This window comes from Pyxicephalus adspersus, chromosome 11, assembly GCF_032062135.1.
Source record: "Pyxicephalus adspersus chromosome 11, UCB_Pads_2.0, whole genome shotgun sequence".
NCBI lineage: Eukaryota > Metazoa > Chordata > Amphibia > Anura > Pyxicephalidae > Pyxicephalus > Pyxicephalus adspersus.
The window spans coordinates 8,237,738-8,250,781 of record NC_092868.1 but is presented as its reverse complement, the minus strand read 5'-3'; the positions used below and the strand labels follow the sequence as shown (position 1 = coordinate 8,250,781).

The 13,044-nt window shown below is 39.9% G+C and overlaps 1 protein-coding gene across 2 annotated transcripts; it reads left to right on the top strand.

The window, feature by feature from the left end:
- LOC140341531 (maternal B9.15 protein-like) lies at positions 1 to 12,391 on the top strand. Of its 2 annotated transcripts, none has more exons than XM_072427362.1 (5): positions 1 to 83; positions 6,497 to 6,698; positions 7,644 to 7,778; positions 8,111 to 8,330; positions 9,496 to 12,391. In XM_072427362.1, exons 2-5 carry the CDS (start codon positions 6,526 to 6,528, stop codon positions 9,679 to 9,681), a joined length of 714 nt encoding a protein of 237 aa, XP_072283463.1. In that variant the 5' UTR covers positions 1 to 83; positions 6,497 to 6,525; the 3' UTR covers positions 9,682 to 12,391. The 2 variants fall into 2 exon arrangements, with proteins under 2 accessions (XP_072283463.1, XP_072283464.1); XM_072427363.1 differs by lacking the exon at positions 1 to 83 and adding an exon at positions 5,389 to 5,977.
- The last annotated feature ends 653 nt before the right edge of the window (positions 12,392 to 13,044 follow it).

Below are 13,044 nucleotides of genomic sequence, written 5' to 3'. Positions count from 1 at the left end.
CTCATAAACTGTGCTGGGAGGGTGAGCACGCTGCTGGAAGTTAGATGCAAAGAGCACGCGGGAGGAGAAGGAGCTAGAAGCAGGTATGTCCTCATTTATACTTATTCCATGAGCTCTGGAGGCTTGTATGTGCTTACAAATCTGTTTTCCAACATTGTATTGGGCATTCCCTGGGAGGAAAAAAATATTATTCACTTTTCCTATTGGTTGAATTACTTAATACCACCTAACTGGCATCTATGACTGGTTTTAGCAGCCCCAGGATTTCCAAATTTACTTGGATGTTCTGCACTGCTGTATGTTAGGACTACAGTTCCCAGTATTTCCCTTAAGAGTATGTCCTTCCAAAACGTTTTAGATTTTAGATTGGATTGGGGGGACTAGAACTTCTCATTGGATTTATATTGCTGTACTGGGGAGAGATTTATGCTTGCAGATTTCCCCATCACTTTGTCAAGCCAATGAAAACATTTTTGCAAAGGTTCTATCCTTCTGTGAATCTTTTTTTTGGTTGGAGATGTTTTTTTTTATGTCTAGTCAATCTGTTGACCCCAAGCATATTAGGATACAAGAACTCCAAATAGCTGTAAATCATTCAAAACAATCCCAAAAAAGTTTTGGATGGGCCCACTTTTACGGATGGCGTGGTCCTTTTAGTTAGGAGAATGAGGATTACAGGGATTAGAGACAAGAGCAATAATCTTTGGTAAACCTTTAGCTGTGGCAAGACAACAAGCGGCCCATCTTCCTATGTGTTTAGGTTTGGGGTACCCCCATGGGTACCTGTCCTAGGATAAGGGTATAGAATTTAGTAACTGGGAACAATTTGAAGATCCCAAAGCTGTTGCTGACTCTCCTAGGGGGCAATGAGCTCCTCGAGTGGTTGGTGGTGTATGTGTGGAAGTTTTATATCTTGCCCTTTTGTATTCTGGAGATGCCACATGTGTTTTGGACTCAACAATGCCCATTTACTTAAGTCAGTTGTTGTGATGTGGCAAAACTGGGAAGATACTTCTTTGTTGTCCTTAGGGTGGTATTGGGTTGTCTGTGGGTGGACTTTCGGAAGGGTTCCAGTTCCTATTTTTAGGACTTCTTAAAAACCCTGGTGGCTTTTGACCAGAGCAGTGCAATGCTGACCATGCACAGCAGTTATAACAAATGATCAATGGCCAGGACAACCCAACTGGCCAATATGGCCGACCATAAACTCCTTAGGTTGGTGATTGGTTATCCTAATCTATGTGCTATGGAAAGGTAGCCTAACGTGGTATGTGTGTGATTAGGAAAACTGGACAGTGAAGGATAACCCTTCAACCAAACAAAACATTCTTGGGACCTTGTGATCTTGTGCTACAAGGAAAACTTGTTTTCATAAAGCACGCTTGGCTTGGCGGCTTCCACAACAAAGAATATCTTAGACTGATGCCGCATGGCCATGTGCTGCCATGTGACTCTATGTATTCATCGTCTGGCCAAACAAGAGTTGTTTGTTTTGTGACCTCAAGAGACCCCAGCTAGAAGCTTTTATTGTATGAATAGTTAACCATAATTTATGGATCCCAAACGAGGTTGAGGGATTTACCTGAAAACAATATTTGTAGTGTAAATCAACAAATGGGTGGGGTGTTCAGTTAAAAGGTCATTTAGGTTTTCTATGGATTATAAGGATTAATTATTTAATGTTTACAGAATGTTTTTTTTTGCTTGATATCATAGCTGTAGTCTGGTGAATTGTGCTTGGTCCCTGGCTTCTAGTATGTCTTTAGGTAGTCCTATTGTGTAATCTCTTTACCATAATTCCACACTTTTTTGGGTGTCCTGACCCACATTTGTTTTTTCCAGATTATCCTGTTATATTGTATATAATAGAAATTCCAGAAGGGGTGGGAGAACTTTGATGGACAGACCTGGGAACCTGATGGTGAGATCTCACCATTAGTGCACCAACAAGATAGAAAAGTCTAGTGGTTTCATTCTTCATAATCCACTAAAGTGTCATTAGTGTCAAAGGTAAAAATAAGAAATACAACATTTTAAAAATGAAAACATCCTCCTGTTACTGTGTCTTCGGGATGGTTGTACCATTGGCCCATTCTCATTTTTGCTCCTAGTAATTGCCCCATATGATAGTCAACAATCTCCAAGCCCAATTTGTTTGGCCAGGATTGACCCCTGCCTTGGCAGCATGCCTTTAACTTTTCCTCCCTACCCATAGAGCTTGTGCCTATTCTAGCTAACTCTGAATTTCTATAAACAAGTCTCCTGTTGGTACTTTGACAGAGTAAAGAACAGTGGAAGTTTAGGGAATTTCGAAGGCTCTCTGAAGGTAATTCTGGGAAGTCCAAGACAAGCCTTGGTGTAGTTGTTGTGTTTCAGATGAAGCTAAAAACACAGAGTTCAGTCTATTTCAGGGAAACAGATGTTCAGATAATTTTCCTGGTATTAACCCTCCCAATACTTCATTTGCATAACCTGCTCAGCTGAACTGCAAACGTTATTTCCTTTGTGTTGTAAACACAAATGAAAGTTATGTAGGGCAGTAACAATTTGCAAAGTCACTTTATATAAGACAATCATGTAAGTTCCTAAAGTGGACCGGTAATTGGGCTTTCATTTAGGCTTACAAAGCCAAAACTTTTTTTGCCCTAGTATGAGTATTAAAGAGTTAGTCCGTTTTTTAAATTGCTACCTTTGAATGGGATGGGGGAATCTTGCTATTTGTCCTAGAACCATTGTCCCAAATGTTTTGGTTGGGAAATCTTCCAGTTAGAGCATTTGTTCCTCTACCAAATGTAATGGTATTTCCCTTTGTTTTAAGGAATATCTGCTTCCTGTATTGTGTCTGGATCAGTAATTGCTAGGTCATCTCACCCAAATCCCACTTTTTACCTGAAGCGATATAACATGCGTTACCTTTAGGAACTGATGTAGCTGATCATGTGGTCGCTATCAAAACACTGAGATCAAATGGCAGCATATCATGTGATCTGTTAGGATATCACAGCAGCCAGTCATGTGATTTTGCCGAAGTAGTCAATTTAAATTTCCCTTTAAATGCTCCAGTAGTCATCAAATGCAACGCCTAGGAATTTGATCACATGGCTGGCCGTTGTGGGAGCCTAGGTGGGTAAACGTCATCAGATAGGACACACGTACCTTCTCCCCAGCCCATTTTAGCCAGGTGCGTCCCCCGGCACTTTTCAGCAACCACCCGGCTGTTTTTGGGTGTTTACTGATGAGTTGGGTCACAATTCAGGGACAACCCCCCACCTACAATTTCTTCCCACCCAGCTTAAAAACATTTCTGGGTTGAGCACTGTACCTACTAGAATAAATGTTTCAGGAACTATTTACATTTTTGTATATTTGGGGGAGGGGTTGGGGATTTGGTCATTTGTCAAGTATTTTGGATTTTTTTCCCCATACCCATACCCACAAGTCTTAGTTAGTTCTGGCAGGATTTGATTAGCTGCATATGATTTATGTTGTGAAAACTCTGGTTGGCTATTGAGTAAGGACTTTGAATCAGGCGTTTAATGATGTAGTGTGCGTTCTGGGAAACTGGTGTGATTTCCTGAAATGCTTTTTATGAGAGTGAGATAAACTTGCCTCCACTTTTGCAATAACTTCCTTGTTGCACTTTATTGCACCATTTTTTAAATGGCAGCAGCCCAAGCAAGGCATAAGGAATGTGTTCTAATTATTTCTCGTGCTTTAAATTAATGGGTGATTGAAAAGGTTCTGTATATCCCTGACTGACCTAGAGGAAGGACATTCTATTTATGTCTGTTCACACAGAATAGATTCAGTTGGACTTTCTGTGTTTGTTATGGTTGTTGCCTTGGGTGTTCCTTGGGAGTTTTACTTTAAATACTAATGGAAACCCAACATCCCTACAGGTGGTGGTCCTAGTGGAGAGCTCCTGGGTGCTCCTGGGTTGTAGATGACGCCATTTGGCAGATGCATAGCTAATAACTATTCTATACCTTATGGGGACTGAGGTTCAAAGGGAAGTTTTACTGTTATCATTCATATGCAGTATTCTCCTTGGATATTTTTTATGCTGGGCAGGAAGAAGCAGTAGACAGGTGGAGGCTCCTGTATTGTGACCCAGCTCCTCAGCAACATTGGGTGGCTTTAAAGGGTCTGGGGTGAACATTTGACATTTTGGGTTCCTTGCTAAGTCCATACATTTCTGAAGCTCACTATGGGGGTGCAGGGTTCTCCCCAGGCACTTTTAGCTGGGCGTACCACCCAGCACTTTTCAGCACCCACCCGGCTGTTTTTGGGTGGTTGCCAAAGAGTTTGGTCACAATACAGGGGCTGCCAGCCACCTAAAATTTCTTCCCACCCGGCTTAAAAAAATTCCAGGGTTGAGTACTGGGGGTGTATTCCTGTCTTTTGGCAACAAAACACTTCTCGGTGGGTATTAAGGCATAGGGAGGGGAAAATTTATCAGTGGGGGTCACAAATTGAAATAAAACCTTCCCACACGGTCTAAAACTGAATTGGGCTCCAAAGTGTTTTGTATTGCAAATTTCCTTGTGAATAATGCTCTTCCTGTATCTGAGAGGCTATACCCTACTTTAGCTATAGAGGGAGCCATGGTTGCTGCCCTGAGGACTACAAACAGTCCCACCTCTTATCTCCATTACCTGGGAGAGCCAGGGAATTATTAGCTGACAGAAGCTGGCTTGAAAGGCTGATAACAGTGTTTGAACTTCATTCACAGGAAATAGAAAGCGCATTTCTGGCAACCAACCCCCATCCACCCCCTATTCTTTTAGGCTTGTGGGCCAGGTGCAGCATGAAGTGCTCACCTGTTGGCTGCTGTTTGCAGTGAGTAAGCAATAACTGGATTGCCACCTCACCACTCATGTAAACTGGCCCCCTAGTACCTTTAAAAGTAGTTTTGCTAGACTTTCAAGGCAATTTTCTCAAGGTTTTGTGCAATAAAAATACTGATTGTACCATCCATTTGTTCAATAATCTAAATAAATGGCAAAGGTTCAAAAAAAATAATTGGCAAGCAAATTTCTGGTCAATTTTTGATGGGACATTCTTCCAAAATTGATCAAAAATGGACAATAGCAGAGCATGTTTTTTGTGGATTTCACATTTGTGTCTACTCAAAATATTGAGGTATGTATATGGCTGGAAATAAAAATGATGCTTGCCTTCTTTCTTATTGCTGGGCTTAATGAAGTCATTGCGGAACAATGTCCGGGAATGCAGGGAAGGCTAAATAATGCAAAGCTCTCTGCATTCCATGAGAATCTTCCCGAAAGGATGGTGACCTCATCCTTGCCTATGCAATAGAGAAGGAAAAGGGGTTAAAGTATGTTAAATTTTCAGATAGTTTTTTGCCTGCTAAGAGTAAATTGTGGCAGTGGGCCCAGAATGTATAAGCAAACCTTAATTTTCAGTCAAATTTTACATTTTGCTAATTGATTGCATTGGAATCCTCTTCTTTTGCGCAACTCCTCCTGAGATTGTACTGTATGTGTGATGAGCTAACAACCAGAAAATGTCTGTGAGTGCACACACAGCCGCCAGTTCCTGTACATGTAGCAGCCGACCTTGCCTGACTCTGCACATGGCACGTTCTGTCTCAACCACTCATCCACAGTAAATGCTTTGTCTGCTTAGCTGATGAAACAGATGGGTAAAGAGTGACATCGAGTCACAGATGGGAAGAGGAAGGCTGCTGTTACGCATTGGTGTCATCACCCGATCCTCCTACTCCTACCAGTGAATTTGCAAGCAGGAGGAAGTTGGGTCAGGGCAGGCTATTACAGAAAAGGCTTTTGTGTATTTTCAGGAAGTGGTTTAGTCATTAAATGTTTGACCTGCAATATATCGGTAATCAGTGTTTATTGTTCTGGACTTGGGCTTCTTACGTGGTGGCAGCTTAAAGAGAAACTAAACTGGAAAGTGCTTAAAACAAAAAAAAATCCACGTAACTTCAATCCCGAAGGTTAGTCTGATCCATCCGGAGGTTTTCTACATCAGGTCTCACTCTTACATCTCCGAGCCGACGTGCCGGGCGGCGCTATCTTCGCCTTTTCTTTTTGGTTCTTCTTCCTGCGTCACCCGACCCAGACGCGAGAACCAGTGACGTAGGTTGAAAAAAAAAACTTGCCGGTCTCACTGTGCATGCGTGGGATCAGCAAATTTTTCTCTTTTCACAGAAAGGCTCATTCTGCGCATGCCCGGGATTCCGCATTGACAGAAATACAACGCTATTAGAAGTATATATATTTTATCTATTACCCTTTGATAGGTGGCCCTTGTAAATTGGGTAGCTGCCTGACCTTACTAAATGACGGTACATGGCACTAGTACTGATCACAACTTTAATATAGGGGTTTATATTTTGGGTATCTGAAAAAATATCAATATACTAGACACAGAATATTTTGCAGAATTGTAATAACATGTTTACAGAACATAAACAAACCTTTAGATAAATTGGTAATGTATATGTTTTTTTCAGGAGTGTGATACCCCACAGTACCAGAGACCATGCATGAGGCAGTTAAGCTCGGGGCAACCCATATCATAAGGGTGCTGAATCGTAACCAAACAATGGACAGCACACAAGTCGAAAGATTTACAGAAACCCTGACCTCCATCCTGTGCAAAAAATTTGAAGGACATTGGTACCCAGACAACCCACAGAAAGGACAGGCCTACAGGTAAGAAAAGAATTGAAAAACTAAATTACATGTGCAGTCCATGTTTGCAAAACACAAGTGAGTGTAGTGAAACGGACAGTGCGGAATATGCTTCAAGCTTAAAGGGTCCATCTACTAGCTGTTAGCACAACCCAAACTACTCATAGCAAAGTAAAATAAAAAGTACATGGTGATTTCCACTGTATTCCCTTTTACAAGAATGGTTCCTGATTTATCCAACGCACTTCCTTTTTTCTCTTATTTTTACCCAATCTGTAAAAAAAGAGACCCTTCTGAAGTTGTGAAATATGTCACATTAAAAGGTCAGTCATTCTGTGTTTTAGGGACTTCTCAGCTGAGATTTCTGCCCTGAATTCCCAGGCCTTCACCCCTGCTGTGCCCATATTGAGGGGTGTCCAACATCGTTGTCCTGGTTTGAGTCTTTACACCTGCTCATTATGAGAGGTTCCCAGTCTCCATGTGCCTAGTTTCCAGGTCTGTACACTTACGGTGTCAATTAAGAGGGATTCCCATTATTCTTGTGCCTGGTTCCTGGGTCTCTGCACCTGTTCCCATTATTGGGAGGGAGGTCTTCAGCACTCCTGCTTTATAACAATAGAAATTACAGAAAATGTTACAGGATTAGCTGAAACATAGGCTGAGTGAGCCCCTGGCTGCCTACATGCTCCTCCACTATTAGGCTCCACATTCAGCTAAACTGACCTATTTGGTAGTTTGGCCTTGAACTGTTGCCCAAAAGATTCCAAAACCATTCATGAGAAACATGGAGGCAACCAATGCTGATCCCCTCAATGTCATTGTAAGGTTGTTTGACTTCCCCACTAACAGCACTCCAAAAGTAACTTTAGACTTCAGCTAACAAATTCTAACAAATCTTCCTCATGGCCTTTTTTTTTCAACCACTTATTTTATTTCTGTGCTAATCAAACACCTTGCTTATTTCAGATGTATACGAATTGAAAACTCGGAGGTGGATGACTGTGTGTTACAGGCATGCGTCAGGAGTGGCCTGCGCTGCTCGCAGCTTTATCTGCCCAGGGACATGTCTGTGTGGATTGACCCTGACGAGGTCAGCTGTAGGTAAGTTGTACTTGGGTGACGGTTTTGTTTTATCTAGTATTGTTGAAGTGAAGTTTGGTAATCTTGGTGAGGAGCTGGCATCTTTGTATTCAGAGAAAGTAGTGACTGACCTGTTGGGCTGATATGTATGAATCACAAAGGTGGCTAGACCGCATTACAAATACTTTAGGAATTGGGGCGACTTTGCCTGGAATTCTCAATATTGTTTGCCAATTTCGGAGACCTTTTAAACCAAGGTGACTGGTTCTGATCCATATAAATGCCTTAATTGCTATGTGCTTGCAAAGGTTGCATGTACAGATTTTGCTGACCCCTCGCTGTTCTTTCCCCAGGTTTGGAGATAAGTGTAGGCCCTTTACTGTGAAGCCTCCAGAACCCGAAGTGCCAAAGAAAGATCAAAGTTTCAACAAATCGGACCTGGAGACCTCAGACTACCACTCTGACACTAGTTCTGAGACTACGAGTACGCCATCAGAGTGCTCCAGCGAGGATGAGGAGAAGGAGACTATTGCAGACAAAGAAAAGGCCCCTCCACCAACGGATAACAAACTCGTAAGTGGTTATTGGTGCACCAATCATTAGAGAAATGTGAGGGGCTGTCATTCTAGAGAAATTTTTCTCAAGTGAAAGATCCAAATACCATGCATTAGGCTTCAGCTTGACTCAAACCCATGTTCTGCAAGGCAGCAGTGCTATTGATGCATGTGGTGTTCAAAAGCACCTATTTATGAATCAATGTTTGTTCATTCAACTGCTGGAAATTGTAAGATGTAAACTTGTCCTGAGGGACACGTGTCAGAATCTTCCTACAGACTCTTCATAATTATTTAAACCGTAGTTATGAGTCACCAAGTAATCATTCTTCTGTAGATGACTGTTTTTTAAATCATCTAATTCAGGCTTTTGGTCCTTGTCCACCCTTTCATTATAGAGGGAAATGAAAGTTTTCTCCAAGTTTTCATTAGGAGCTATATCTACTGTATGTATTGAAGGGGAAACTATATATAATGGATTTTGGCCATAAAGGCATTCCTGGTCACACTGAATTGGAAGTAGAGTGGCCATTTTGGAGCAACGACCTAAACATCTTTGGGATAAATCGAAACGCATTGTGAGCCAGCTTTGTCATCCAACATCCTCAATACCTGAGCTCAAATGGCAATTTTAGCTGAATAGGCACAAATTCCCAAAGACACACTCAAAAATCTCAGCCACAGAAAATAGGCTAGCTCCAAGTCTGCTGTTTTTACCTTTTCATATAAAATATTCTACAAATCATTAACATAATACACTTATGACACAGGTTTACCCTTCAAATAAAATTGTCAGAAGCTGACTCCTTTCAGACTGTTTGAATTAACTTTAAAAAATCAGTAGAATTGGAGAGGGGGTGGAAGAGAAGGATTGCTTTGATGGGGCATAATTATAACAAAATTCACCAGCATGTATATTACCCATGCACTAGGAGGATGCATGCGCAGTGACACGGATCTTTAAAACCGTCAGTTTCAGCTTGAACATTTGCGCTTAATAAATGGACTTCTAAAAGTAGTTGGGGATGACCTTCTGAACATTTGAGGACTCTACTGGCTGAACATATATGACCATTTTAAACAAAATATTTATTAAACTGTTTATTATACCCTTAAAAGTAGTCACTGAATTTTCTATTTGGTTTTAAGAAATGAATAACTAATAGATTTTTTTTTTATGGCAGGGTGTCTGTTATTACTATTCAATGCCTACATTCTACTATAACTACACCGGGAACAACGTGGGCTTCGTTCAAAACTGCCAGCCTGTGCCGATCTACTACTTTCTCCCGAAATACGATCACAATGTACAAAACAAGGCTTATAGAAAGTGGAAGTCCAAGAAGTTCCCACCTTCAAAAAAATATTAAACTGAATTGTAAGGACTGTTGCGTTTCAACCGCTAAAAGACGTCTTCCTTTCACCTACAATGAAACCAGTGGGAATCGACTCACGGCCTTCTTCAAAGCTGAACCTTCTTTTAAGGGTCCAAGCCTAACTTTTTTATTTTTTTACCTTGATTTTTAACAACTTTCCTTTATTTTCATTTTTAACAAATTTATTTCTTTTACTAACACTTTTTTTTTTTTTGAAAAAAACTCAGGAACATACTAGAGACAATGTTCTTACTTTTGGCACAAAGAACGCACAGGAATGATATAGGATGCCATCAAATGTAGCTGAGCACCGTTTTTTTTCTATATGGCTGCTAGAACCTAATGCTCCTATTCTCAATCGCCCATTTATTTAATTTTTTTGCATTACACTTTATTTTGGTGGCTTTTTTGATGTATATCTTTGGAATCATTCCCTTGAAACTAGGATTACCTTTTTAAGTCTTAAACCAAGAACATTTGCATTACTCATAATTTTAGTCTGAAAGATCCATACAGCTAGTTTGCTTTATATTTTAACAAATTTGGGGAACCGGTGTTTCCAACTTTGCTACCTGCTTTGGCTTGTACTGCTTGCTGTGCACACCTCTTGATTATTTTTGGCTGAAGCATACAGATGCGGGACATCATTATGGCTGAATAGAGAATTTGAGCTAATAACTACTTGCTTATAAGTGTAGAACAAAGTTGTCAAGACTTTATTCTGCTTGTTCACTTGCCCAAGTAACTTACTTTCATGGACATATCTGCCCTTTAAAATATATGTATGGCTAGAACGGTCACCAGAATGGGGTAAACTCTCCAAATGGCACATAAAACAAAAATATTAACCCTATATAAGTATTTTTAATAATTAAAACAAAAAAAACAAAAACAAAGAACTTAGATATGAGTTTTACCTCAAATAGCAGATGTTGCACTAGCCTCCTAACTTAATCTTTGTTACATTTCTTCTCACATTTACTTTGGCAAACATGGACTACACATTGCACATTGATACCTCGTTATTTAGCTCTCAGGGCTTCAGGCTTGCACAGGGAAATTAAATCCCATATGTTCGACGGTAAGTCGACACTGAAGTCTTGTCTGAATAAAAAACAAAAACAAAAAAAATTAAAAAAAAAAAACAAAAAACAAAAAAAAAAACAAACAAGCTTTGTATATTGCAACTCAGAAGTTTCCCGCCAGGACCTCATTCAAGCATGGAGTGTCTTGAACAATGCAGGTAAAGAATACTGCAGTGCTTACTCTTTTTAATATACCTCAATTTTTTTAAATGCTCTTAAGGGAAACGTACTTTAGACCAGGCCTCGGATACAGAAGATATTGCTGGCAACAGCATTCATTTGACTTGTGTGTCTGTGGTTGTGTATGCTGCTTATGTCCCAAGGACAACTCCAACTAAAGAAAAAAAAATTATTAAGCAATGTATTTAAATCTACACAATTACATTGGTATATGTAATCGTGGTTTGGATTTAAGTCTGTTCAATGTTGTGAACCTTAGACTAAGTATACACGTGCAATAATTGTCGCTGGAAAGATCTGATTTATTAAATCTCTAAAGCTGCAGAAGATACACTTTCATAAGCAAACCTTGTGATCCAGCAAACCTGGAATGGATTAAGCAATTTGCAAAATTTTTGATTCCTGGACAAGATCCATTTCAGGTTTGCTGGATCACCCAGCTTCACTGACAGTTTATCCTCTCCAGCATTGGAGAGCTTTAATAAATCAGTGCCAATGCCTCTGAAATATTTTGTGTAGTGTTAAGCTACCTATTGGTATATATTGCTAATACAGTCCTCTGAAAAAGACTTGATCAAATGTATTGCTTAGAACCTCACTTAATGCAATCTGTGGACCTTTCTCTTTCCTTTGCACATAATGATTGAAACGAAGAGAAATCTCTGCAGACTGCACAGCTGTCAGAGGTTTTAAGTCTTCCGCTTTTTAGCTGGAGTTGTACTTTAGCACACATATTATTAAATGGCCACTTGTTTATTACTTCTATGGCCATAGCACCTTGTATTATGCTTTATTATAAACTGCACCTGCATGAATGGGCAGTGCATGCTGACTGCGCTTCTGTATATGTTAACAAAAAGGTGCTATAAAGGAAAGGCAACTGGAAAATTATTAGCTGTATGGATAGTGATTTACTAACTGTTTTTTGTGTAATATTTTCCTAACATTTCAATGATCTTTTGCTTTGTAATTGAAAGAATTGCATTTTATTTATACTATAAATATCCCATTCATGAATATGTGAATCTTAAAGGACCATGCGGAGACTCTGGCTGCGGCTGCAATAAAACTCCTATTATCCTCAATGACTGAAGAAGCATCATGGAACTTATTTTTCCGCGGCACGACTCTTGGCTGGTTTTGGGTCTTGTTTGAAACTTTTTTCTACCCGCATGTCAAATTTCTCAGGGCTCTTTATAAATGTTGCTCAATTGCTAATAATTTAGCGAACGTGTTCAGTGTAAGCACATTATATCTATTTAAGTCTATTTAATGTATATAGATGAACCTGAGGATGTCAGTGTTTAGTAATGGTTATTAATCTTTGTGTTGCACTGTACATGTTTATATGCTTTTATATTTTTTAATGTTTTGTATAGCCCTTGTAACATAATTTTGTATGGAATATTTATTATATAAAGAGAAAAATTACTAACAAAGTCTGGAGTTCTGGTTGTGATTTAAGGATATAATTTGCTCAGAAATGATGCCCCTTTCCATTATCCAAAAACTGCAAAGTTAGCCGTTCCCAGGCACATGGCAAACTTTACCTAGGCACCCAGGGATGGCAAACCTAGTTGTATATTGGAAATTGAGGAAAAGCAAAGGCATGGCCAGAAGCCATGCCGCAACACCACTGCTTGCACAAAGTGGTTTCCAACCGCTCTCATAGAGTTGAATGGGAGCTGTTGAGAATGCTGGGGTTCATCTGCAAGCCTACCATTTGTTATGGGCCTCATTCAGTTTCCTGATCTATATACAACTTCAGTATTATTCTCCAACTCCAAGTCGGTGCAATGAACAGAAATGGATGCAATGGCTCCTCATGGGCCTGTTTGCACAAAACCTCAACCTGTGATTGGTGGAACAGGGAATGGCTTGTTTGTAGGTTACACCCCATGGTTCCTGCTGATACCTTGGATCATGGAAGACTTATGGACAATCTGCCAAGCAATTAGGCACCCATAGAAATATGTAAATGACTAAACTTGGATTTTTTTCACTTCCACTTATTTGCCTAAGTCAAAATAAAGTTTAGGCCCAAATTAAGGCGTGGAAAGCATGAAGTTATTTCCTGTGTTAATTCAAATAA

Excerpts from the sequence above, each read along its gene's own strand:
- LOC140341531 (XM_072427362.1), top strand. The coding sequence starts at position 6,526 with ATGCATGAGGCAGTTAAGCTCGGGGCAACCCATATCATAAGGGTGCTG. Across the intron at positions 6,699-7,643 it reads CAGAAAGGACAGGCCTACAG|ATGTATACGAATTGAAAACT; the intron begins GTAAGAAAAGAA and ends TGCTTATTTCAG. Across the intron at positions 8,331-9,495 it reads CACCAACGGATAACAAACTC|GGTGTCTGTTATTACTATTC; the intron begins GTAAGTGGTTAT and ends TTTTTATGGCAG.